The sequence below is a fragment of the Xiphophorus couchianus genome, chromosome 20 (assembly GCF_001444195.1).
Source record: "Xiphophorus couchianus chromosome 20, X_couchianus-1.0, whole genome shotgun sequence".
NCBI classification, from domain to species: Eukaryota; Metazoa; Chordata; class Actinopteri; order Cyprinodontiformes; family Poeciliidae; genus Xiphophorus; species Xiphophorus couchianus.
In genome coordinates, this window is record NC_040247.1 from 20567771 (window position 1) to 20595276 (window position 27506).

The window sequence follows — 27506 nt, forward strand, 5'->3', positions numbered from 1 at the left end:
TGACTGTAGTTTCCCGTCCAAAAGCAGGAGCAGCAGCAGCAACAGCAGCAGCACAAGTCAAAGGCTGACACAGTGGGTGTGAGAGGGGCGAAATAACAGAAAAGGAGATACACACCTCAGCTTGAGGTTATAATTAGCTTAGCTATTTTCTCCAGGAGGACCTGGACTTTCTCGGCAGTGGTTGAGCAAACCTGAAAACAAAGGTTTCTGCGGAGTCAAACTTCGCCACATCTGGTTTGCTGGAGGACGGGGCGAGCCGAAGTCAGGCACTTTGGAGGCGGAGAGAAGACTATCTGTGCTGAAGAAAATGCTCTGTATTTTGGAGCTTGTATCACCTGTATGAACCGAGAAGAGTTTTTGACACCGCGAAGAGACCCAAGTTTGGAGAGAAAGAGGACTCCAGCGGAGCTCGAGGTCCAGCGAAGGAGATGAGATGAATTAGACCAATAAATAAACATTTTGGTTGCTGAAGTGTCGCAGACAGTGAGAAGGTAAGGCTGTGTTTTTCCCCCCTCGTGGTTTTGTGAAGATAAAAGTAAGAAAAACTAAAGCTGAGTTCGGCCTCAGCGTGCAGACACTCGCTTTTAATCTGAGCACAGTCATGCAATCAAGGTAAACAACATATCTGCCACATTTTGCGACTCTAGGCCCTGTAGGCTACATTTTCTCGAATAAAATAGTTTAATGCGCTTGCAGCTTCTCACGGAACGTGTTTAAATTTGGCACGTCGTATAAGGTACGAAGATTTTTCTTTTTCCCCCGAAACCTTTACAAACGTTTCGCTATTTCAGATGTTTATGGCCAAGCCTGTCGCGGTTTTTCGTGGCCGTATATTTGTGAACGTGGCTCTAATGAATGTCTTCCTTTTGAACGTTTATTTCCCTGAACTTCGCTGTGCATTGTCAAAACTTTTCGTAGGGCAGAGCGAGCGTGCAGCACGGGCGCGCGCAAACAGCTGCCCAGCTGAGCTGGTTTGACTGGTGGGGCGCGCGCCCGTTCCTTGGCTGCACGTGAGGCAGAAAACCTAGAGCAGCCTCATATTTTGGAGCGGATGCCCGAGGCCTTCAAAAACTGGCGAACAAAAGACATTTACGAGGAACTAGGCAAAATGTATCTTAAAACGGAACACTGAAAGTTTCCTTGTTTTAATGTATCCGCAAGGTAAATTGATAGGGTGCTTATGTGTTTTGCTAATTTACTAATTTGCGTGGCCGGTTAATTGCAGCGGTTGCACCTCTTAGTTGTTAACTGCTAACAAATTGCTATTTGAGTCTCTTCCACATATTGGACTCGAAAGTGAAAGGTTTATTATTTAATATAATCTCATCCTTTTACAGAATATTAACTAGATGTCATCGTCCAGTTCAAAATCCAAAATTCTTAGATTTAGACCTAAATCGGACAATTGTAAACAAAACATATTAATTGTGGTTAATGTGAAAGTTAATGAGTTTAATGTGAAGCTTCAATATATTTTTATTAGCATATTTTAAGGACCATTTCTTTAGAACATTTTATTCAGCATAGCAGGAGAGAAACATATATCCTTATTTTATTTGTAAAATGTAGTATATGTAACACTTCATAACAAATTAAAGTATTTTGTGTGTTTTCAAAATATATATTTTTATGAGGTAATATAGATACCATTGTGTGTAATATTGAAAAATGTATTTTAAGCACTAAACTCTATAATATTCACTGAAAACCTATTTGGGTCTTCTTGAAAGAGATCTGCAGTTATGTCAAACCATACTTGTAAAAAGGCTTTGAAATATATGAGTCTGTCTCACGGTTCAGTAGTTTTACTACATTAGATTTACTTTTCAATTGTTGCAGACTATTTTGAAATATCTATATAATTCCTCTCATATGCAGCTATTTACTGTAAAAACCCATCAACAGTAAACCCATCTGACAGTAAAAACTATTTACTGTCAGAACATGTAGTGTCATGGTGTTTCCTTATGCCTTCAAGGGTTTCAGAGAGTTATTTTTGGGCAAGTTCTGGTTGTGCATTCCTGTCATCTTCCAGCTAATGTTTATTCGATAGATTCGGTACAGTTTGATTATCATGAATAAAAATGTGTTTAATTTAGCTGAAAAAAGTTATGAAAATATATTAAATTTGAGGAAATTACCTGGCAAGAAAACATGCCCAGTGAGAGTTTGCAGCGAACATCAGACTATCTGCCTTTAGATGAATGATAGAGATGGTGTGTCTCCCTGAAATGGTGGAAGATTATAGCTGGTTACTTATTTCAAAAGAGCTTATTGAATATCCATCTTAGTGGCCACTACTCATACTGACATCATGTTCAGATGCTGCATTTTTGATTTGAAGAGATCAACCCATTTATTCATACGGTCTTGTTGCTTCAGGCTCATTCACCTCCTCCCTGAACAGCAGGCCCACGTCCATGGATGAGGAGAGGAGTGCCACTACCATCTCCGCAGAGCAACCTGATAATGAAAACCCTGACCTGCCAGCTCCAAGTTCACGCACAGACTGGAACACAGAGAGTGAGAACAGCTCTACAAGTCCACCCCCCTTTCCTGGTGAAGGTAAGAGATAAAACATCCCAGAGAAATTCGACAATTGAAGGTGCATGTCCATTAATTTGGGTATTATAAAGAAAATATAACCTATTTCAGTAATTATAAAATGAAACTGATTCATTTCATACAGAGTGATATATTTCAAAAATGTATTTCTGTTAATTCATTACAACGCATTTAATGTGAATCAAAATTCACTATTTCAGAAAATGTGAATACTGCACAAGACCAATAAATAACTGATGTTTAACAAAGAAATGTTTGCCTACTGCAAAGTATAACCCTTTACTGTACAATATTGGCAAAAGGTTTCTTTTGCTTAAATTCCTGCATCAATGCAGCGTGGCATGGAGGTTATGGGCCTGTGACTCTGTTGATGGGTTAAGGAACCCCATGTTGTTTTTATTGTGGCCTCCAGTTTGTCCGCATTGTTGGCTCTGGTGTCTCATTTTCCTATTAATTTGTTCAACAAACTTATTCAGGTGGGTTTGCTGACCTGTTACTCTCTGTGATACCACTGCCATTGAAGTAGGTGCTTTAGGTAGTGTCGGGGGTCCCAATTCCCACTAGAACATGAATTCAACATCTCTGTGAAGCTTGACAGAAAAGTGAAGTGTTAGGTTCCCTAACAGTGTTTGGTAGACGTTCTGGTGACTGTTGATTTGAGGAAACAAACTCGACACTAGCAGGCGCCCTGCCTGAAATGCAAACTAGATTTTCATCTCAAAAAGAGGATTTTGGCCCAACAGTCCAGGCAAGCCAGACAAGACACTTCTGATGTGTCTTATGAGTTGTTGCCCATGTCCTGGAAACATCCTCTCATTGCTGTGGTTATTCCTATTTCTTGTGCAATGTTTTTTCCACTCTACTTTCCTTTGTGGACGGGAAGCTTCTTGACCTTTTGTGTTTTACAATCCTCCCCATGACTTTATGCCATACAATGTCATAATATACCATTTCTGTGTTAAAAATACATTTTTAACTGGTCGCATGTAATATCCTATCTTTCCAAAGATTAATTTTATTAGCTCTGAGCCATAATATTGAAGATTAACTAACATAAATACTTGAAATATTTCACTCTGTATCAAAGGAATCTATTTATGATATGAGTTACATTTTTTATGGGAATTTGAATGATAATTTTCTTGTCATTCTGCACTGAGTTGGGCTTGCATGTTTGATCAAGCCTTCGTAAGCATTCATTAATATGAATGCTTAAAAAGGAACAGAAAGCAGAGACTAGGCGTTTTTGAAAAAAGAAAGAAAGAACAGCAAGCCGCAAAAACATAAGAAAAAAAAGACTTCTCTAATTTGTTTTTGTCAGCAACATAATAGTATGCAATAATAATGAAAACAAAATTCTGTTTATTTCAAGAATAAAAATAATCACATATTAGCTTTTTGTACACAGACACAGCTCATGCCTCTCATTCCTCTGAAGATAATGGACATGATGTGAACATGCTTAGCAAAATATTTTGGAAAATAACAACACCAAGTGGTGAAACATGAGGCTTTATTGGGCAGGTCCTTCTTTAGTCGTCTTGTAGTTGGGTTTGTGACTCATAATGACGCTGCTGCCTGTGGAGGATATTATGGTAGGAAGTTTATCTCTGTATAGTTGGATACACGAAGCAGCTGTATGTTTTGTATAATGCTTTCTTTACATCCCAGCCACATAATTTAAAGTTAATCTTTTTATCCACCTCTATGAAAGGGTATACACATGGAAGTTTGTTTTCTTCTGTATGTAAAAAAAACCAAAACAAAGCCTACACTTTGGTAGCTTCTCTGACAAGAAAACCCCCCAAAAAACATTTCAGTGTTTTTCTTGGAAATAATGGTGATTCATTAGGTCCAAGGCATTATCAGTGACAGGCACAACAGTTGTGTATTCAGGTGACGTACCGCCTTGGATGATCTGTGGGGTCAGGACCAATTCAGCCCAGTGGAACACTGAAATGCCACAATGGGGCCCGTGGGAGTTAGAGAATGAACCCGTGACCCTTCCCTCTTTGTGAGTTTTGTCATGCTAAGGGATGAGTGACACAGTGGGGTGGGAACAGGACGATGTGGACTCAGCTCGGGGCTGTTATGTGTCTGAATGACTCAACTAGGATTGGCCAATTACGGTTCAAGTCCAATCAAGTTTTTCAGAGAAAACAACTGCACTAAGTGTATATGCGGGTGCAGGTCTTATGAGGTAATTAGTATAGGTGTGGTTAACAGACAGGGTAGTGTGCAGAGATTTAAGTGGTTTGTTGTCACGGGAACCTGCTACAAAAATCTTTCATAGCTGCTGCAAATATTTTATAGAGTTTTATATTTGTTTTTACTTGTTTTTAAAGGCATCATATGATTCAGCTGGCCATGATTATGATAGAGAATATTTTCTTATCATATTGACATCTCTGTTTCATAGCACTGTGGTTAACCGCTATGAGTATAAGTATGGTATCAAAGTTAATGATCATTCCTCAGGACCTTTACAATAATTAAACATGTGGATTGTGCCCAAACATGCTGTCTTTTCTGTGCTATTTTTACCTGTGGATGCTCCTCAGGGAGCAAAGACAGAGTTAAGTGTAGATTCTTTTACCACCACAATGTGTGTAGATCACAATTAGTAGGTGAATCAAGGTGAAGGAAAGATTGGTGAAGCTGCTGCTGAAGGCAACAAGGTGCTGCTTTCAACTTGGCTTCAATCCACATCCAACCCAAACTGTGAGCAAGGCAACAAACATATGTATCAATCTGACATTTCAAGCAATCCTTCTTACAACATAAAAAAGGGGTGTAAAAGCGGTATGTATGTTAGGCGATAAGCAATAGTAGTTTCACAAGAACAACATATATTTAGGAATATTTTTGAGAAAACTAAAAATCCTATTTTTTTCCACAAACGTTTTGTATATTCCAATCCAAACTAGATTAACTAGATTTGACTAGTTAATTAGATTATGGTTTTTATGCATGTCTCAATATAATATTGAGACATCAGTGTAGAATTATTCACTTTATGTTTTATTAGGACTAATAATCTTTGGTTAGTCATTCTATTTTGATATTTTTTATTCTTGATATTCTGTTACAGAAATCCATGATTCATTTCACAGCTTCATATTTAGGCTTGACATATTGTTAGTCCAAGAAGTAGACAAATGACAAAGCAGATTCTTTTGCTGCAACGAATTGATGCTGTTGTGACACAGGGGGTTGGGGACATTGTTTCACAAATATTTGTTATGCCTTTATTTAAAATCCAGTTTTTGCAGGTGATCTGTCTGTGAATGTTTATGTTCACACCCATTGTTAATTTGTCTCTGCTATGAGTTTGAGTTATGACACAGAGTTAGTAGTATTAGCATAAAACAGGCATTTAGAATATGCCATGCAAGTTGCATACCTCCTTGTTCCCAGATAGGAGTATTTTCCTGACAGAAGAAATTGCTACTTCATTATTACAGGACCAACATTTTGTTGTGTGCATGCTTCTCTTGCTTGTTGAGAGAGTTGCTGTCACTTAAGCTGGAAGATACAATGAGGCAGTATGTGTATTTAACAGGAGCCTTTCACCACATGCTAAGCTCCTCTGGTCTCTTTTACGAACAATAATTATCCCACCATTCTCTATATTTCCCTTTCTGTCTCAATCTTTCTTTCTAAATGACTTTTTTATGTCTGTTTTACTCATCAAACAATGTCATTTATATAAAAATGACCATTTTAATGAATACAGCTTTGAGCTCCCAGTATAAGAGTTATGACTTAATTAGGGTCATTATCACGGGTTGAAGAAGTCGTAGGTCAAACCAAGAAATAAAGACCCCTTCGGACCACCATTTTGATACACTTTAAAACCAGTGTAACAAAGTTGGCACTGGATCAAAGATAAGATATTTGTATTGTTGTCAGAAAGTTAGGAGTTTAGACTTCCACGAGGTGACCTCCCACATGACAAAGAGGCGTTGTGAATCAGCTGCACTTCATCTCCTATATCATGATATACTTTGAAACATCCATAAGTCATAACTTTGGGACAAAGCAATCAAACATGATAAACTCTGCACTCATTCAACAACAAAAACAACCTTGAGCAGAAATAGGTGGGGTTGTGAATACCTATTGTAAAGGACTAGCTACAGGTTAGCTGCTCAAGTTACCTAATTGGGAAACTAGAGTAATTGTTCTGGCTGATTCCACCAAAAGTGGTACGCAATTGTACGGTTAGCTGTTTTTTTTTTTTTTCGTTTGATTTTATTTAATTGTGACTAGGAATGCACAATATATTGGCATTAACATTAATATTGATTGACATTACTCTTTTTTTAAAAATATATCAGTATCTGTCTCATAAGTAAAACAGAGCTGATATTATTAATCGATGGTTTATTTACGTCTTGTGTATGTGATTTTACTGGGGGAGGAGGTTGGCCTTGTGGTATTTATTTGGCCAGTGATAATGATACAGCAAAGGATTGTAGGATGTTTAACTGAAGCAAAGCAATGTCAGTGGCGTGTGGTTGATTTTCCATTATGTGTTTTTGCATCTGCGGGAGGGACTTAACAATGTTATGTTTTTTTTTATGAAACTCCTTTTAGGTTAATATGCATATTATAGATTATTGGAAAGCTAAGATTTTTGAGATTACAGATATATATATATATATCTTATGACGTATATAATCATAAATGTGGAGAAAGTAAACACTTTTGTCAAACCACTCGGAAACACAAAATAATGTCCAACTTACCGTTAAAAGTCTCTTATCACTAACAGAAAAGCACCACATTGAAAATAAAACTGTCTTTTTACATCCACAAGGATCCAAGTTAAATGTACTCCAATAAAATACTTCTTCCACAATCTATCATAGTCTGCCACTGACAGCTTTCAAAATTTCCTTCAGATGTGTCGATTTCTCACAAAGTTTTCATTGTAATTTCCATTAGAATGCATTTTTAAAAAATGTTTTAAGTGTTTTTGGTAAAAAAAATAAATAAATAAATAAATTTAAAAAATGGTGGGTGGGAGTATTATTGACTTTTTTGAGCTTTTATTCTCTAAAATTAAAATGATTAGTATGCCTTGCAGATTAAAATGTAAAATTATTTTTATTCAACCAAGATGTTTTTTTTCCTGATTTGAAATGAGATAGAGTTCTTTCAAAAACAGTAATAAAACTTATGTAAAATAATAAAAAAACATATCTATTTTAATTTACATTTGATTAAAAACAGCATTCCATGTGTAAATGTGGACAAATAGCCCATCTGTTGTTCAAACAAGAAAAAAAATCATCAGCACTAAAATGTTTATGTTTATACATATAAATGTTATTGTGACATGCTTCAGATTTTCTCCTGCAATATATACCATGAGCAATTTAAAGGGGTTTTTGTATGTTTATATGAAGTAAGAGTATGACTACATATAGTGTATGTTCAAATAACACAGCTGCATTGTGGGTGGTTTGGAGCAGCTTTTCTCCACCCTTGTAATTTATTCTGCCGCTGATGTAACCAATATGCCTATGTTGAGAAGGTATTTATTTAAGTATTTCTATTATAGTTACATTGTGATGTAAGCATAAAAAATAGTTTAGTTTCAATAAACTTTTTAGTGCAAAGGGCAAATTGACAACCATGCTAAAATTATTATTTTTAAAGCATATGTCCTCTTTATTCTTAACATAACTGAACCATTTATGAATATATTTGCAGCATCTTGTATGTTTCTGCTCTTTGCTTCAGTGTATGTATGTGGCTGTTTCCTCACTCATCCCTTTTGGGTGCCTGAGGTTTGTTGAGCCTTGTGTCTAATTTGGTTTCCTGCAGAGATCAAAATAAACCAGGAAGAGTTTGAGGAATTTTTACTGCATATTTGAACAACAAAAATGAGCATACTATATTTTCCTCTACCACCTTGCAAAACAAAAAGAGCTGAGAACCTTGTTTTGCTGTTACTGTAGCTGCTTTGGTGGCCTGTCCAGTCTCGTTTTCTTATGAGTGTGTCTCTATAAACTAACAGAAAAATCTCTGTTTTTTCACTTTCACACTTTTAATCCAACACCTCTGGTATGAAATACAAGAAAGACATAATAGTTGTAGCCAGCATATGTCTGCATGTTCTTTTCGGGCTTGTCAGGATACATTCGTACTGTAGGCTTGGGTGATTAAAACGATAAGCAAAGTGAAAACTGTGTTCTCAGCTAAAAGTCAAATCTGTTTTTCACAGATCTGGGGGTCTGGGATGGTTATCCTTTGTGATTAGCACAGACAACATCTTCAGACATAAGAGAAATGTCTTATCTTGAAACATCAGATTTCATGTCTATGCCTGTTGTAGATTTCCTGGCTGGTATTTTTCAGTTACGCTAATATCCCACATGGTTAGAAAAGAGTTTAAAAAATATAGAGTATATAAATATTTTTATTTCTCACTCCCATTAACATCTGCCAAGTGGTGCAGCCAAGAAAGGACTCTGCAGCTTCTTGATTAAATTGGCTGCCCCTAAGTTGGAAGCAGGATCAAATTATTTGACATTAAAGCTATGCAAGATTGAACTTAAGAGCATCACACAAATGTAAAGTAAAGAAAAAAACTATGTAATCTATTATTCACTTTAAGTTACACAACTTGGGTGATGACCAGAAATATGGGTATAGGAGGATCCATGAAAGTAGCTTTGTTTGAATAGGGCAGCTTGGCTGTGAGATAGGAACTGAAGGAGAGCTCAGAATTAGGCTGCTGCCTCTCATTTAGATGCCTGAGGTTCAACTTCCTTTGGAGTTATTGATGGTGTATCCAGCATGTAGTAGGGCCAGTGGTAGATTGAGACATTACTTCAAGAATTACAAATCTCACCAGGGAATGAGAGGTTTTAGGATCACTGAAGGGTCCTAGGCACACACAGCAGGAAAGAGGAGGAATCTGCAAGCAACCCTGTTTAACCTTTTACAAGCTGAATTCACGAAACAAAATCTGCCTGATCAGGGTAAGAAAATAAAGCACAAACTACTCAGACTGTAAGGCTCCATTCACACTAATTAAGAGTGTTCTATTGTTTTCAGACGTTCCAAGAACAATCCAACTTTACAGGCATTTTGGAGACCTGTTTTCAGAGTGAAAAGAAGCAGAAGTTTATTTACCTTTTAGTTGTTGGTACACAGGTTTCTCCCTTGTGCTTTTTCTGGATATTCTACATTGCTGTTATTACAGATATGACAGTATTTAAAGGTTTCCACACAGTTTACAGAATTTTCCTCAAGGTATTTTTAATATTTTATAATTTTCTGTCCCTCAACCACCTGTTTAAGTTTTGTTGCAGAGAAGGAAGAATAATCAGTATTTTCATCATTTCATCCTACACAGTAATTTTAAACTTTTGCAGGTGTCTGTGGGCGTCTCTAGTCGAGAGCAGTCAGACAACATCATATACCAAAAAATGTTTTTCTGATCATTATGAGCCCATTGAACAGAGGCTCTGGTCCCTGAAGCTGTGTGTATATGAGTTGTGTGTTATAAAACCTGTGAGTCTGCTCCGTTTTTTCTTATCCTCACCATGCTTTAAGCAAATATGTAAAGCACGGCGAGTTTTTGTTGCAGCAAGAGCAGCACTAGGATGCCATAGGAATTGCAGTCACAGTGCCAGAGGTGTCACAATGACTTACTTGATGTGGTGCCAGTCTAGTGTGGTTGTGGCTAGATTGGCATGAGGCCAGTCCTCCTTCAAATTCTCTAATGAGCAAATTACACCAATGCATGCGATGCCTGCATGCTGTTGGATGTGCCTCCCCTGCTGCTACCAAGTTCCTCCTTCAAACGTACTGCCACCATGATGTTACCACAGAGATTCGGGAAATTCTCAATCTTTCCTGCATAACGACAAGTGCACAGCTTCCCTAATCCGGGGTGCGTTAGGGATCTCTTTGCACTACTCATTATGCAGGATGGAGAATGATAGACCTCTGAGAGACCCCGCAGTGACCATCCAGGTTCTTGCTGATAGTAAGATCTGGTACAGACTTTAACATGAAGATAAATTGTTACAAGTGCAAACCATTTTGAAGTTAAATCTATTGATTCATTCTGGTTTATTCTGATTCATTTATTTGTATTTATTTTGACTACTAATGTATTTGCCAACATTTTATTATAATACTGCATTAATATTACACCTTAAAATTGCTCCTTATTTTTTACTGTGCTTGTGTGGTGTATAGCTGTCATGTAAGTGGCTGTGTTTTCTCATGGCCCAGAGGAGACAAAGACACACAGTTAAATTACCCAAAAGCCTGTTCATCTGCAGACAGTTTTTTGTCTTTAATGAGCTTACAAGTCTTCTTTCTCTCACTGTAATCTCTGATTCTGGACATATTCCAATGCAGCACTCAGTGTGTGTGTGGGAGTGTGTGTGTATGCGTGTGCATGCTTCTGTTTGCTCTTGGCAAGAGTGCAGCCTAAGATTTGCACCCTTTTTTCTTTTCATTTCTTTGTCTATGTATGCATGATTATTTGCTGACGGGTAGTAAAAGAACCCACACCACTTCTCTAGTTGGGTGTTTCTTTTGTTTCATCATTTTTTTCTTGATAAGGATCTTAGTAGTTGCACATAGTTTGACTTGGTTTCAGTGTTTTCTGTCGGCCACAGAGTTAGTATGGCATCTTAAATTATAACTCGTGTTGATCTGTGGCTAAACCTTCAATTCACATAAATTATTCAAATACTTCAAATATCTAAATTAGAATTCTAATTAGCAGCAGTGGATGTGGCTATATTCAGATTTATTTTCTTTTTAATGAGTTGGCTTGTGCGTAAAAAATACAATAAAGTGCAACTTGGCCCAAATAAAACCCTGACTCACTCTCTCGATACAGGCAATGTAAGATTTTGTGTTTAGGTCTAAAGTGGTTAAACAAATCCAGCTGAAAAGTCAAACATCACAAAATATTTTTTTTACTTACCGTAATTACCTCTTGTGGTGTATTTGTGTATGCCTAATTCCTTCTTTATAGGTGTTAAGAAAGTCCATATATGGTTCCTGTTGACACCTCTCTCTATTTGCACTCCAGGATTATTCAGGCGTCGTGAATATTTGCACGTTTTATTACATTAGAACCCCAAATTTCAATGTATTTTATTGAGATTTTACATGATAGACTGTCGCAAAGTAGTGCGGCGTTATAAGGGATACGATTTTGATTTTCAAATGTTTTTTACAAATACAAATGAAAAAATGTACAATGCATTCAGCTTCAGCTCTTTTATCTGCCACCTAATCAGTAAATAGGGTCTAATTTAACTTCAGTTTCATTGCAGCTGGTCTGTGATAGTCTCAGAAGTTTGTCAGAAGATTGAATCAGTTAGTCTATTTAACAATGTATGAGGCTTTGAACATTTTATGAACCACTGTTCATTTGTCTCTTTAAAAATGGAAAGAGCATGGTATAACTGCAACCTGCAGATTCAGAATAAATTGAATGTAAGACTGTAGTGATTAGACTAAAATTGAACTTTTGGCCTTAATGAAAAGCATTAAATGATTTGGGAAAAATTCACCTTCCAGCAGGAAAGCAACCCTAAAACAAGAATCGCAATGGCATGGTTTCAAAGTTTATCCATGTGTTAGAAGGGCCAATTAAAAGTCCAGACCTAAATCCAAATTTGTTCTCAGTCTAATATGTGGCAAAACTTAAAAATTTATGTTAACAGATTCTTAAACGATTAAGGAAAGATGAATGGGCAAAAATTTCAGTCTGTACATCAGTCAGACTAATGTACATTTGGAGTTATAAATGCAGATGGTTCTAAAACCATTTACTTAAGAGGTGATTAAATACAAATATACAGTATGTCACACTTATAACATTTTTATTTATAGAGAGATTTAAAAATACAAGATTTCCTTTTCAATGTTAGCTTTCAAGATATGATTTTGCATTTTCCACTAAGATTCAAAATGCTATAATAAAAAAGATTTTGTGAAGAATTGGCTAAACTGTTTTAGACTTTATTTAAAAGGTTCTCTAAAACGTTTGCAGATGTATTCAAAGCCAAAGGTGGTTCTGCTGAGCTATGACATGAAACCGCTACAAAACACATTGATGTTTGTGGGTGTTACTAAACAAAATGTGAAAGAAAAATGCTTTGTGAGGTCATTTTCAACGCTGTAGAAAGAGTTTTAAGGAGTCTGGGAAAGGAAACAAACAGAAAAACTTCTGAATGGTTTTCTGAAAAGCAAGCTTATTTTATCTGAGAAGCAGCAGAATTTTGTCCCCTGCAGCTGTTACAGGATATGTCAAACCGTTTGCCTTCTCATCTAAATAGTGTCAGTATGTATGCTGTGTGTTTGAACTAATCATTACCCTGTGGGATACATATGCCTTTGTTTTAATGGTTAATTGTTTACTTGGAGGATTGCAGTTCCTTTGAGTCACCCCTTTAAGGCTCCTGACACGTGTACATACGCCGTATTGCAGATACACATCAAAGAGACGTCGGTGCACGGTCACGAACAAGCACACATGTTCATCCTAAAACATAAACACACAACCCATTCTCTATTGCTCCCGTCTGATTTTGATTAGTCTCATCGTTTTCAGATCTCAGAAACGGCCCAGAGGTTGAGTGGGTTGGTGGTTTGTTTTTGGTGCCAGCACGCAACTGGTTGAAGGGGAACTTGAATGGCACCACAGCTTTGGTGGTAAAGTGCTTAGGCTCAACAATTGTGGTTTAAATGTTTATAATAAAAAAGGCTAGTTAAGTAAGAAGCCATATACTTTTAGATCATACCGCCCTGCAGGCAGCTGAAATCTGATCGGGTAAAATAAAGGGTAGTTCTCAATAATCTAGGACAATGAAGATTTCTATTTATAAAGCTGTGCAAATAAATCCCTGGCATAGAAATAAATTGCATAATTTTTTCACGATTGTATTTGAACATTTTTATATTTAGTTGTTCTTTGCTATAAAAACTTTAGGAATTTTGTTTGTCATTCTCCTCTTAGTATTAAAGTGTTGATACTGAGTCAACACTCATTCGAAAAATCACATCTGTTGCACTGAAAAGAAAATCATCTAACAAGCACTTGTATTTTTTTTTCTTTTCAAATCTACATAAAATGTTTTTAATAGCTCAAAAATCTGAATTATTCTTTTGTATCCAAAAGTTATCACAAAACATTGTCCACATGTCAGAGACAAGATCTGCAACATAATGATAAAATGTGTGTATGAAATGAAATTACATCAGACTTATATAGCACTTTTCAATCCTCAAAGGTTTTGTAAAGTTGCTTTAAGAAATGACTGAATGGAAATCAGTCATTTCCAATCACAGACACAATCACATGCTGATGGTTTCAAGCTACTGGATTGTAGCCACAGCAAATACATCAAGTTCATATATATTAGAAAAAATTCTGCTAAATTTGTGAGAAAAAATACATTACAGTGCTCAGAACAAACTAAGTTATCATTGTTTATAAAAACATTTTCTTGTATTGTAAAATAAATTCTGACACAATTAAGAAAACCACATTTCAATTAAAAATATGGTAGTATTTTTTTTATTTTTAATTGGGCATTTTGTTTTTATACTATATGCAGCATTGAACATATTCATTATATTCAAAGCTTTTTCAGTTTTTGTTAATTGTTTACTTGGAGGACTGCAGTTATATTTTCTTAACCAATATCTAGCTATGCATTCTATAACCTGCCATTGTTCCTTGCAAGTCTATTTATTTTGTTTAGCTTTTGGTCTCTTATGTTTTTCAAATTTGTAAATAAAAAGAAACTTCCCTCAGCTAAAGTTCATGGATTCCAGCACAGCTGTCTTGTATGTGTAGATAGGAAGAATTGACATTCAAGTAATGATTTGTTCTCTCCTTTGCTCCATGCCATGTTTGCACAAGACTCTGACAATAGACTGCGTCTCAGGTCTGTTTCACAATACAGTATGTGTTACATGGATCTCAGATTGTGTTGCAACACTAGTAATCTCTGGTGTAATTAATATTTAGTTTCAACAGTACTGGGCAAAATGCACAACATAGAAATTTACTTCAGGTTTTGTAACATTTTTTATGTACTGGGCTATTTTAAATGCACTACAGTCAACATTACTTTACTATTTTAAGTTGTCGTTTGCACGGTTGCCTTGCAGCAATGAAATTTTGTGTTTGAATGTTAGTCAGGGGCCTTAACTCATTAGAGTTTGCATGTTCTCCTTCAGCATGTGTTTTTATTTCCCCACAGTCCAAAAACATGTATGATAATTTATTGATTCTCACTACATTACCCTTAAGTCCACCTGTCTGTGTATGGTTGTTTGTTCTGTTCGTCTCTGTGATAGACTTGCAATCTGTATATGATGCCTATAGACAGCTGGAGATGAGCAACAGCCAGAATATAAATGACTGTTGGCTAAAAGTGAAATAGTGACAACTCATAGGTTCTTCACAGGGCCTCTCGAAAATGTCTACATCTCAGCCTCTTCAGAGATGATGTGTTCTGCCAAAATAGTGGCTATTAGTCTATTGAATTAATTCAAATGTGCAGAGGAATGTGAAATTGAGAGTATGGGGAAAAGTCAGGGGACATGTAGGAGAGGACAGATAGAGAAGTGAGAGAGCGGATAGAGTAAATAAACATAGCCGGGAAGTGTTGAGTCCACGCACAGGACGTGGCTCAGTTTGTGTGTATTTATCAAGCCCAGCTGGCTCCCATTTACCCAGGAATGAGTCTGCACCTCTCAGAGGCCTGCGCCTGCCTCACTTTGAAGGCCCCTGTGTTGTCTCTGTGTGTTTGAAAAAATCGGCTTCATTAGTGGACTGTATGGTGTCTCTGAACACATACAACCTGTAATATTTACTGCATGTGTATCACATGGATGTCCTCTTATGTGTACATTTTGAACATATATTTACTCCCCAACTCAAACACACACACACACACATGCACGCCCGCACACACAGAACAGCACAGATTTCACAAGCCTTCACATAGACCCCTAAACAGCCACAAGGGGTTGGATTTAACTGCTTCCAGATGGAGGTTTAGGACAGAGCACTCACCAACACACAGACAAAATCTGGCTTTGTTGAAGTCAGCAAAACTACTCTATTTTAATTAATTAAGTGCTGGTACATGGGAAATGATGGAAATAGCTTTCCTGTGGATGTTTAATATGAAATAAAATTTTGAATCTAAAAAGGGATGCAAACCCACTCTATCTAAAATAGATATTTTGTACATTACCCTCTTTTTTAATGCTTAACTGTATGTACCTGTTTGTGTGTTTGTTTTTGCAGATGAGGCCTACACCTACACTGAGCCCCTCATATTGAGGGTGAATGGCACCCCTGAAAGGTTATTAGATGGTGATGGAGATGGAGATAGTTGCAACACAACACCCAACGACAGCATTACATGTGAGTAACTGAGCAACTTCATCAGCACACACACACACACACACACACACACACATTGAGACATGGTCAGAGAGAGAGAGACTGATCAGTTCAGTTTCCATTACTGATGGCTCTTCAGATGAGTCATATTATCCTGACCTTTAACTGATACAGTCACACACCCCAAAGAAATAGGTCAGGTATTCACACACACAATTAATGTTTTGTACATGACCAAATCTCCACCCAAGTCTGAACTTAGAGGTTTATGTGCAGAACTCTTGACTTTTCCAGTTTCCTCTATTTTCTGAATGATCTTTCTTCCTGCCTTTTCTGTTTTGGAAATGGATAGTTAGGGTGTCAGCATTTCCCAGACTTTACTAATCACTTAGGATTCACTGTACATATTGGTCAGTCAGATTATAGATAACAAAATAACGGGAAAAAAGCAAAGTCCTGATGACTAATTAAGTGAGCATATTTCCCCATCTTCTGCCTCCCATTAATCCCATTCTGTTGAGAACTTTATTCACACAGAGGCCTTTTCAGGATTCATTTATAAGCAAACTGGATTACAGACCACTGAAAAATTCCTGCCTCAAGATATTTAGAAACTCTATTTGCAGCTATGGTGTGTATACAGGAAGATGGAGGCACTTTTAAAAACAATAGCAGACTCATACACTTATTCATTAAGCAACCAACACTCTGCTTCCTGTTTATTTTGTTGCATACTTCTCTTGACTACAGACATATACAGCTGATATTATAGTGTCTTGAAAAGTATCGTCACCTCCCATAATTGCTTTCAGAAGGCATCAGAGTGTTAAATATAGTCCACATATAAAATGCTGTTGTTTTGTGATGACCACAAATCTGTCCTTTATGGAAGAGTGGCAAGAAGAAAACCATAAGGAAGAATTTTATAAGAAATCCCATTTTGAATTTTTTCACAATGTAGAAAACAAAGCAAACATTTAAAAGAAGGTATACAGATGAGACAGAAACTAAAGTTATTGGCCTTCATGCAAAACACTATGTGTGGCACAGAACTGACACTCCTCACATAAACACATGTGTCACAAGTGAAGATGATAGTGGCAGCATCATGCTGTGGGGATGCTTTTCTTGATTAGTTGCAGTCAAAGTGGCCAGAGTTGGCGGGAAGATGAATGGAGCTAAAAGTCGGGCAATCCTGGAGGAAAACCTTTTAAACCAGGATTTGGAGGTTTTGACTCCAGCAGAATAACAACAGCCAGCGCTGCAATGAAATGGTTTACTCTTCATCCAGTCTGATCCAGTGGTTTGCAACATCAGAAAATGTTGAAAAGTTTAATGTTATTATTTTTTGTAAGGGTGGGGCTGTTTGCTGAGCAAGTTTGATTCAAGGCAAATTGACTTTGGGAACATTCCTGCTGTTTGGCTATTGTTTGATCTAAAAGGAGAAAAAAGTATTTGGCCATTTTTCTTTGTGTCCCAGAGGGGAGTCTTACTGTCAGCAGGCTCTGGAATAACTTCTTAATTGCATTTGTTAAAGAATCCGAGGTTTTGTTTCTCCTTTATTATTCATCTGTAAAGCAGTTTTTGTCCATCCTGCCCAAACCAAATTTTCCACTTTTCATCCATTTAAAGAGAAATAATTATTTTGTCTCATATTGTTTTTTGGGGATTTTCTTTTTTTTTTTACATTTGTTCAATCGTCTTCATCAGATCTCCGTAAAGCCGCATCTCACTTTCTCCTTTCACTAACGAGAGGCATCAAAAATCCAAGCTTTCTTTAAACGCTTTATATCATCAACCACCGTCACTGGCCTTTCTTTCTCAAATTACAAGTCTTGTGGTTTTGTCTCGGTCGTAGAGAGACAGACACTGTCTTCCTCGCCTTGATGTGCAGTCACAGGCAGATTTCTGAACCAAAGCCAAAGGCTATGCACGTCATGTTGTGCCATTACTCCACCGCATTTATTTTTTGTGCCTTCATTTTCAAATAAGACTTCTCAACCTTACTCTTAACCTGGTTCTGCTATGTCATTTATTTCTTTAGAAGACAAGACTGCACAATAATAACACCCTCAAAAATCTAACAAAGTTGTTCTCATGCTTAGCCGCTAACCCTACAGCATGGTGAAAAAAATTTAAATCCTCCTCCGTGGCCTAAATTCATCCTCGCTTCTTTGCACAGAGAAGAAGAGAGATGATTTAAGTGAGTGAGTGGTGATTGAAAGGAGGAATTTAGGGGCGAGGAAGGGGTTGTATAAGCTGTCATCTGAGTATGTGTTAGAGAGCTGGAGCCCGAGATCTTTTCTTTGAATCCAAGGCCAACTATAGGTGACATCATAATAGCTAGTTTGTGCTAACTAAATAACCAGCATGTCAGACAGGAAGTGGATAAATGGATAAGTAGGTGAACACAGCGTTCTATGAAATAAGTGGATGAGTGAATGTCTACTCTGATTCTCCTGCCTCTACCTGTCCCGTCTGCGCTTTGTCTCCACTTCAGATTCTTGGCTAAACACTTTAAAGCCAGATTTCTTTTCCTTTTCATGCTTTTTCTCTGCGTCATTTTGTTTCGCAACGTAAAATAAGTGAAATCCACCCGCTCCATATGTTCTTCTGGAAAGGTTGTCCAACTATCATATTTGCAGGTCATCAAAGATTTCCTCCTGTGTTGCGCAGCTTTTTGCAGCCCTTAAACTTTTTCAAATGTTTTCATTTTACAGCCACACATTTTGTCTATTTTGTTTTGACTTTGGAAGAAATTTGATCATTTTGCAGTGGAAGGCAAGTTATACAAGTGTGACTTGTATTTAGCCCACATCCATGTCTTTACAGCAATTCCAGTTCCACATTCAAGTTTGTCTCCACCAGCTCTGCATTTCTACAGACAGCAAAAGTGCACATCTATCTCCTCGACATCCCTGTTATTTTTTGTCTTTGTTTTGTCTGTGTACTGGGACTCGGGTGTTCTGTGAGAGCACGTTAAATGTGGACTATGTCATTTTCAAGCAATAAATCAATAATGTTTGTACAATATTTTGGCTTTGCAATGAGTGTGTGGACGTTATAAAAAAAAACAAAAAAAAACTGTGCTCAGGCTTGCTGTGAGATCACGGCCTGCTGACATCTGCAAAAGCCTGTGTGTGGGTTGATGGGGGTGTCTGCAAACCGTGGATGCACAGAACTAGTGACGATGGCGTGTGTCTGGCTCCAAGTGCGTGGCAAGCTGTCTGAGAACAATGTGCAGAGAGGTTTACTAACATATGGGGCTGGCTTGAACACACAGTAAAACTCTTTGGCCAGGTGATGTCATCAGCACGGTGTTGTCTTTGACGTCACCGACGCAGCAGGAAACTCATGTTCACAGATGTTTAACTGCTCACAACCGTGACTGGAAACAGTGAGACACATGTAATTAATTACTGACAGGATCACAGTAGCATTTATGGCGTAATATTTTTAGTTTGAGTTTTTCTTTTTTTTTACAGCATATTTTCAGAGCGTGAGAACTTAAATTATGGTATTTTGATTCTTCAGGAAATCAGGGCACACGCTGAGAGGAGCTGTTTGTTATTATCTTCATCATCAAAGTGGCTGCTAGCTGGTGTTTGGAGGATGTCTAGCAGGACTGTGATGTTGCTTTTGATTATAGTCAAACACAGAGACTGTTTGTTCACTGTTTCCCGTTTCTGTAAAACTGACTAATTCACCTCGTTTTTCTCTGGCTTTCTTCTTCTAAATTTGCCATTTGTCATGTTTAAACTCCTTTCACGTTGTCTGCCAAGCAACAAGACACAGACTCATGTTGGAAAGTCTACCTTTTTAGGCAGTAATGTCTTCAGGGCCATGTGTGGAAGAAGTGGTTGGTTCATAGTCATTAGAGCTCCTGGGCATTCAGTTGCTCCTTCATATGTTTTTATTCAAATTTAAAGCCTTTTCTTTCAGGATTTGCACAGAGTTCTCCTTCATTTATCAAGCGCAGCTAAAACAAATTAGCCAAATAAAACAAAAAGTGAATGAAGCCACCTATTTATTCTGTGACTAATTTTTATGTTTTTTTTCCCCAAGTGAAAATCACAAAAGAAAAAACTGATTTGTTTTAGATTGTTTTCTATGTCATATACCACATTATTTCAAGCTCAAAAATACCAAACTATGTCTGTCAGATGATGAAACGAGACAGATGTTCAGTACACAGCTGTGTTTTACCAGACATATCAACAGTAGAAAAGCCAGCTGTCATATTTTGTGGATTACGTTTTATATATTATTATTTCTGTTATTATAATTACATTATTACATATCAGTATAACTTAGTTGCTAAAATGACAAAAGTGACTATGTTGTCAGTAGAGCTAAATTAAATTTATTCAAAACAGAATGACTAAAATATAATTGTCTGTATTAAGAGTGTCAATGTTAGTGCTTAATATGGTGCATTCACTAAATGAAAAAAAATAGGATTTTTGAGTTTCCAACTAACCAATCATCTGTCAAGGCTGACCAAGCTGCTGATCCTTTGCTGTTGTCACCAGACAATTTAATGTCGCATCTCTACAGTTTATGTCTTTTCACAATATTCTGATTAATCAAGCATTGGACTAACCCTATACAGTTTTACATACTGAAGACTTTTATGTTCCAGTTTTTATTAGAAAGAGAAAAAAAAGAGATAAATGATAAATTATGCCAATGGAAATAGTTGAGTTTGTTTTAATTTATCATGATTTATTGATTATTATGACAGGCCTACTCTTCACAGATTTACAATCTGTCCCATTTCTAAAAAGGTTGTGACACAAATATTAACACATAACAGCAAAGCTGTACTGTTCTCATGTTTCTTGGACTGAAAAGTCCCTGCAGATCTACAGCTATATCCTCCTTTGGATTTTGACTTACGGTGCCTCTAACTGAATACAGTTCTTATTAGTAAGGCAAAGAAAATAAGTCTAATGTACACTGTAAGTTCTTAAGTCACTGGATAACAGCCAAAGGTGTGAGAAATAGGTTTTTCAAAGCAATACTGAATTAAAGCTCAGCCCTATTAACTCGGTTTCAGAGTTAACAGCACCCATATCAGTGCTGGGTGAAACAGTTAAACTCTGTAACAGAAGACCAGTAAAATCCAGTAGTAAGAAATCTGGGACAAATTACAGGCACTTTAGAAACATTTGAAATGGTTTTGAAATGTTGCATAAATGTTGGGAAACTTTTTCTGTGAGAGAAATTCTGTCAAGTTCTTGCATCTACATATTTTTCCGTATTAAGAAACAATTGTGAGAAAACAACACAGTATTATAGTTGGCATTCAAAATCTGTTCAGAATTGATTGCTGGCAGAAACACCTTTTTTTTTTTTGTCTAATTGCCATGGTTTAGAGCTCATGTCTGTAGTTAGGCTCTCCTGCCAACGCAGACAAACTGTGGAAGAGACAATTAGATAAAGACAGACAGAGACAGTCATGACTCATTTCAGCAAAGGAGAGAAAGAGCTATTCTCTGATCCGGGGAGGGAAGTGTGTAAGTACAGGGTATCGGAGAAGCAGGAAAAGCAGTTGGAGATGGAGGGTGTGAAGATGGCAGTGTGGATTTTAAAACATAATGACTCACTCACACTCGCTTCGTAGCTCAAAATATCTGCCGACATGTTCGTAAAGCTGTTGTCCTGAAGGTTGCAAGACCCTCATTGACTCTTATTACCGTGTTCATGGCAAACACTTAGCTATCAGAAACACATTGTGGTTGCCCAACCTCATCATGTTTATGCCACACTCACTTGGCTTTTTATTTGCTGTTATTTTTAACTGGCTCGCATTGCTGAATCATTGTGTTTATGAGTCACACCCATGAATCATCCTGATCCCAAAAATGCGCAAGAAGCAACAGCCTTCAAGTTTTTCTCCCTTTTTCTCGAGCCATCTTTCTTCTTCATTTTTTCTCTTGCAAACAAAGGGACCTTGTGTATTTTTTTTTCTCCCTTCCTTTCAATGTGTGCATGTGCAGTGTGTGTTCACACGTGTTCTTGCATGCATATATTGTATGTGAGTGGGTTTAACCTCAATCTCTGTTTGGAGACAATCCGGACTCGGCGTCTCTCTCTCTCTCTCTCTCTCTCTCTCTCTCTTTCATTCTGTCTCTTTCTCTTTCTGTCTGCTTGCCTGCCTTATACTCCACTCGCATACAGATACAATTTCAAACATCACAAGCTCAGAAATATGAAATATGAGTTTCTCAACAGCTCAAAATTCCACTGGAAATACTTCACAACAAAGAAGAATATAATAAAATGCTCACAGCAACTCTCATTGGTTTGCAATTTGTGTCTTGGCGAGCTGGGAATGCTTGACAACTACGCAAAAGACTAAGGAGGAAAATAAAAGGTGGAAAGATGAACACACATAGGAGGAAGAATATGTAACTGAGAAGAAAAGAGCAAAAATAGACATAACATTAGAGAGCACCAGGTATTGACTTTTGACACACCTTGGAGAGAGAAGAATGATTGCTTCTTCTAGCTTTCCAACTGCACACACACACTGGCCCAACAGCGTGCCAGACATCTGGAGCAAAGTTAGAAAACGCTGAATGAAAGAATCTTAAATAACACTAGATTGTTGCATGACCACAACCAGCAGCCAATCAAAGCATGCCTGTGTGAGTTAACTGTCTCCAAGTGATTATCAAATGTTCTTTATTTTCTCTCTTTTCTTCCTGGTTTCTTTAAAAAGCAGCACTCTGTGGCACAGGGAGGTAGAATGAACAGTGCATTGACCAAAGATTGACAAGTTTAGATTCATATCAGGTACTTTTTTGTTGATATATTGGTAATTATACACAATATACTGACATTGGTATCTGCCTGTGTTTTTTGGCTATGCAAAAGACTAACATATAGGTATCAGTTCCATGAGCATAGCTGATTTAGTTTTTGCTCAGATATGTTTGCCACCTTGGTGATGCTAAATTAATCTGGGATTCTAAAGTTGTCCCTGCATTGCAGAAAGCTGCAAAATTGCACAATGTGGGGATTTATTTTCTACATATGTTTATACTTATAGAATTTTGAGTAAATAAAGTTTTAAGACTACACCGCTAATACAGACTAGTGTTTAATTATCTTTCTTGGTCTAAATGTCTGTGTTTTTGTTGATCCACAGCTCAACCATCAGCAAGATCCACGCCCATCCATTACACCCAACCTTGTCGGTCTCAGCCCGGCAGCCTGCTGCGCAACGGTGTCAAAAGCCATGAACACATGCACCCCACTCAGACGCACTGTCCACATCACATGCACACAACACACCTGCCCGGCCTTCAGTCCAACCCCGTCAGGAATGGTGGCTCTCACAGACATCCCAAGCTGGGCTCTCTGCCGAGAGGAGGCTCCTCCACCTCATCGTCATCTTCTGCAGGACCCAAACACACCAAGAAACTGCGCTCAAACCCCTCCATCACATCCCAGGGCAGTAAGAGGAGCAAGAGCAGTTCAAAGAGTAACAGCTCCCAGATTCCTACAGACGCACAGGATGGTGAGAAACAGATGAAGATGCAGAGTACTGCTAATGAGAGTTTGAGGACAGTGAGAAGAAAGTACAGGCAGTAAAATCAAACATTAGAGCTAATTTTAGGAGTACTGAAATCTTATGCCACATTAATATAATTTATTTCAGTCCTTCTCTCTTTTGTAATAACATCCACAGTATTAAACTTTGGTGAATTTGATGATTCTGATATCTAAGCATTGCTGTAAATTTCTAGGAATTAAAATGCAGGTTCCCAGAAAGTCCCTTAACGTCTGTTTGGCCAAATTAGCCCGTATGTTTGATAACAATTTTAGGAAAGTAATATATAAATTCTGGGAAAATACTTGGTAAGTTTGGGAAGGCAACAAGTATATTTCGTTTTGCATGAAAAATGAAAGTATCTCTAAAAAGTACATGGACAGTTCCGGAAAGTAACATTTAACTTTGGGAAAGTAATCTGTTCTGTAGGTTCTGCAGAACTACATGCAACATTATGGGAAGCCATCAAAGAAACCAGCACCTAAGGAAGGATTAAAATATCTGTTTTAATGTAAAAATGTATTTAGGTTAGAGATTTTTTTTACTTTTCTTATGTTAGCAGGATTTTTGCAAATAGGCCTAAAACATGAAATTATTTCATAATGTAAGACATAGAAATACCAATAAAGGCGTTCATCTTGTCCCTTTCCATGCAGACTGCTGTGTTCACTGTATCCTGGCCTGCCTCTTCTGCGAGTTCCTGACCCTCTGCAACATTGTGCTGGACTGTGCCACCTGTGGCTCCTGCGCGGGCGATGACTCGTGTTTCTGCTGCTGCTGCGCATCGGAGGAGTGTGGTGACTGTGACCTGCCCTGTGACATGGACTGTGGCATCATTGACGCCTGTTGTGAGTCTGCAGACTGTTTAGAGATCTGTATGGAATGCTGCAGTCTTTGCTTCTCGTCCTGAGGCATCCAGCCACTGCCGGATGGGGCAAAGTAGACGTCTGCTATGCAAGACATAGCGAGGCCCAGGAGCAATTAAGATCAGAAGCAGCACTACATTCGCTCAGTGTTCCCTGAGCATCTGGGTTGAAAATCTATCAGCGGGTGTAACTAGCTCTGTCCTACTTATTCTACAGGGTTTATAAAGCAAAAATATGTGACCTAATTATTTTCTTTATTGATCACACGGCCTCCTTGCTTTGTCTGAGCTATTGATTCATTCTCACTCAGTTGGCTGTGCAGGGCAGAGACAATTTCAGCACTGTTTTGTGAGTGCAGACCGAGCCTCTGTAGCTTCTCTGAACTAGCTATTATTACAATGAAACCCCCAGCGCCGTTTGAATTACTGGAGTTCTTCAAGCATGAAAAGTGACCTCTAAAGGCAAATGAGGAAATGGCTCCATTTAACCGGATTTTAGTGTTTCTGCAGATAAGAGCAATGGAATAATGGGGAACTGGTCGCTCAGATCTCAGTAGAAACATAGCCGGTCCTCCTGTCCTTGGCAAGGGTAAATTCTTGATTGGTTGCTGTGGCCTTTCTGGAAAACCTGTTAAAAGGGAGATGTCACATCCTCTGGTGTTTTTTGTTCTTGTTGAACAGGACGCTGAAATCTTGACTTGTTGCAATATGACACACAAATCTCTGATGGTAATGTGCTGCTTTCCTTACCTGGCTTAATTACAGGGGAAGCGTCCTTTATCAGCCTAAATATAGGAACTAAATGGGAATCTTCATAAATGGACATCAATGAAAAAATTGTTGATATGATCGGCAATGAACATTTTTGTCTATTCTTTTGTGAATGGAGGGCATTCTTATGCAAAGATCTCTCCCCACTTAACATTTCAAGCTTTGTTTACTTTTACATTTCTTATCGAAGGACTTTTTTTTTTAATGGATGCCAGCTCATCTGCTTTCTAATACATTTAATTTTTCTATCATTTCTTCCATGTGAAATGGCCTTAAATGGTCTTGGATCAGCTTAAAGCCTGAATTTCCAAGTAGGTTTCTTGCCTTTACCAAATCTCCATTAATCCTTGTTTGGTAGATTTTAGTTAAGATATTTGCATTTTTCATCTAATGTAAAGGGGAAAAAAATCACATTTCTGCGTTATCAGTTTTTAGCTGGGCTCTCTGTAAAGCAGACTTAGCTCTGCGTCTAATTTAATTCCTCCACTGAAAATCCTATGAAATTATGCTAAGTTAGATCCATACGCTTACAGCATGAATGGTACAGTTTTGATAAAAGCCATGCACAGTCATGTGCTGCAGCGCCTACCTTCTTTTCAAACCAATACCTCTTAAGATTGCACTTAGATCAGTTGTGCATTTTAAAGAGACTTGATAGAAATCTTTTTTTTCCCTCTGGTTTAATACTGTTTGAGAAATCCTTTGCTCCTTTGGGACTTTAGTCTTCAGGTTTTTAATTACTTGTACATAGAAGGGCTAATGTGCGACACTAATGTGTTTGATAAGGACCCATTTTATGGGCTGAAATCTCACACTGATAAAGATACTCTATTGTTGTGTTCAACTTGATTGCATCAAAGCAGCAATGCATTTGCTGTTTTATTTTCATATAATCCAAGGAGTTTAAGTAATGCTTGAAATGATGAATCAAACTGGATGTGTATGCCCTGAAACTCATTTTAAAGCCTGGAATGACCTGGAAACAGCGTGATTTTTAGGATGATTTGTGTAGATCAAATCATGCCGAAAGATGAAATGTACAGAAGTGTTAGCCATGTTAGATATATTTACAAACCATTCCAAGAGCAAATTATAATTATGGTACTTCACATAGGGAACTGTTCTCTGTCACCAGACCAGGGAAGCATTGTGCTAAGTCTTTCCGCTGTGTGTGCAGTCATGTCATGTATGTATACAAATTAAGTAGGAAACCCGGGACAACTAACCTCATAATTAATGTTACAAAATAGGGTGAATAACATAAAAAAACAGGAGGCAAAACAAAAACGACAAAACAAAGAAGAAATAAGGAGTTAAACAGAGCCAATTATGGAAATGAATGTACAGTTAACAGATGACCTAAGTTTTAGGAACTGAGGATATCAATAGGCATAATTCTAACATCCTGATATCAGTATTAAAGCACATAATAAACACAATTAAAACAAAAATAATATGTAAACTTTCAAAAAATGTTCTCACCTTGGTTTATGTTCATTTCAATTCACAATTTTGCTCTATTTCATGTTGTTCTGTCATACAGAATCTAATCAAATACATTGACGTTTGTGTTTGCAATATGACAAAAATGTGAGTATGAAAACATTTGCAAGGTATTGTATGTAAGAGATATCCAAATTATGAGTCCTATTACTGGTTAGGTTGATAGTATACCAGGAGTTGGCACCTAACGTGTAGATAAGGTGCTACAAACTACCTATTACGAAGGCCTTAAAACATGCCTATCAGAGATAGATTTACAGTGTAAAAATAAACAATATTATACAATTTTCAATTAAAGTAAAATAAAAATAATAGGAAAAAATGTATGTCTTGCCTCAATATCTTTTACTGAAATTATGATTTGTATAGTTTTATATTCAAACCTTGTGACGAAGACGCTTCTTACTTGATCTAGTGATGGAGAACACAATCTAGACATCCAGGTTATCCTGAAGGATTCCTCCTCCTGATATATAAACTCCCTGTGTAACGTCTATTAGATAGAAACTGGAATAGAACAAGCTTAGTTCTGTAATGCCCATGTTCAGTATTATTAGTGCTCTCTTTAAAAATGTCTTCTTTGATGAGTTTATTATGTGATTATACAATAAAAGTTGGACTCAAAGGGCTGGCTGCTTCTGCTCTGAATGAATCTGAACATGTTTTTTTTTTTTGTTTGTTTGTTTGTTTTGCCCACTTGAGTTTTTGTGTTTTTTTTCTAGACTGTACAATTCATCAAAACGTCATTTTGTTTACATTTTGTTTACTGTCCTGGAAGTTGTATTAAGGTATCTATGTGTAAATCTGAATAAACAATGTGAACTACA

At 37.3% G+C, this 27506-nt stretch overlaps 1 protein-coding gene across 2 annotated transcripts; it reads left to right on the forward strand.

Annotated features, from left to right (window-relative positions):
* Nucleotides 1-27506, forward strand: mdfi (MyoD family inhibitor). Of its 2 annotated transcripts, none has more exons than XM_028003408.1 (5): nt 1-491; nt 2408-2565; nt 15881-16000; nt 23136-23507; nt 24197-27506. In XM_028003408.1, exons 2-5 carry the CDS (start codon nt 2421-2423, stop codon nt 24448-24450), a joined length of 891 nt encoding a protein of 296 aa, XP_027859209.1. In that variant the 5' UTR covers nt 1-491; nt 2408-2420; the 3' UTR covers nt 24451-27506. The 2 variants fall into 2 exon arrangements, with proteins under 2 accessions (XP_027859209.1, XP_027859208.1); XM_028003407.1 differs by having other exon boundaries at nt 2-491; nt 2383-2565.

What these genes read in the sequence shown, in the direction of transcription:
- mdfi (XM_028003408.1), top strand. Translation starts at nt 2,421, where the DNA reads ATGGATGAGGAGAGGAGTGCCACTACCATCTCCGCAGAGCAACCTGAT. An exon ending in ACCCCCCTTTCCTGGTGAAG is followed by an intron (nt 2,566 to 15,880) that starts GTAAGAGATAAA and finishes TTGTTTTTGCAG; the next exon opens with ATGAGGCCTACACCTACACT. An exon ending in TCCTACAGACGCACAGGATG is followed by an intron (nt 23,508 to 24,196) that starts GTGAGAAACAGA and finishes CTTTCCATGCAG; the next exon opens with ACTGCTGTGTTCACTGTATC.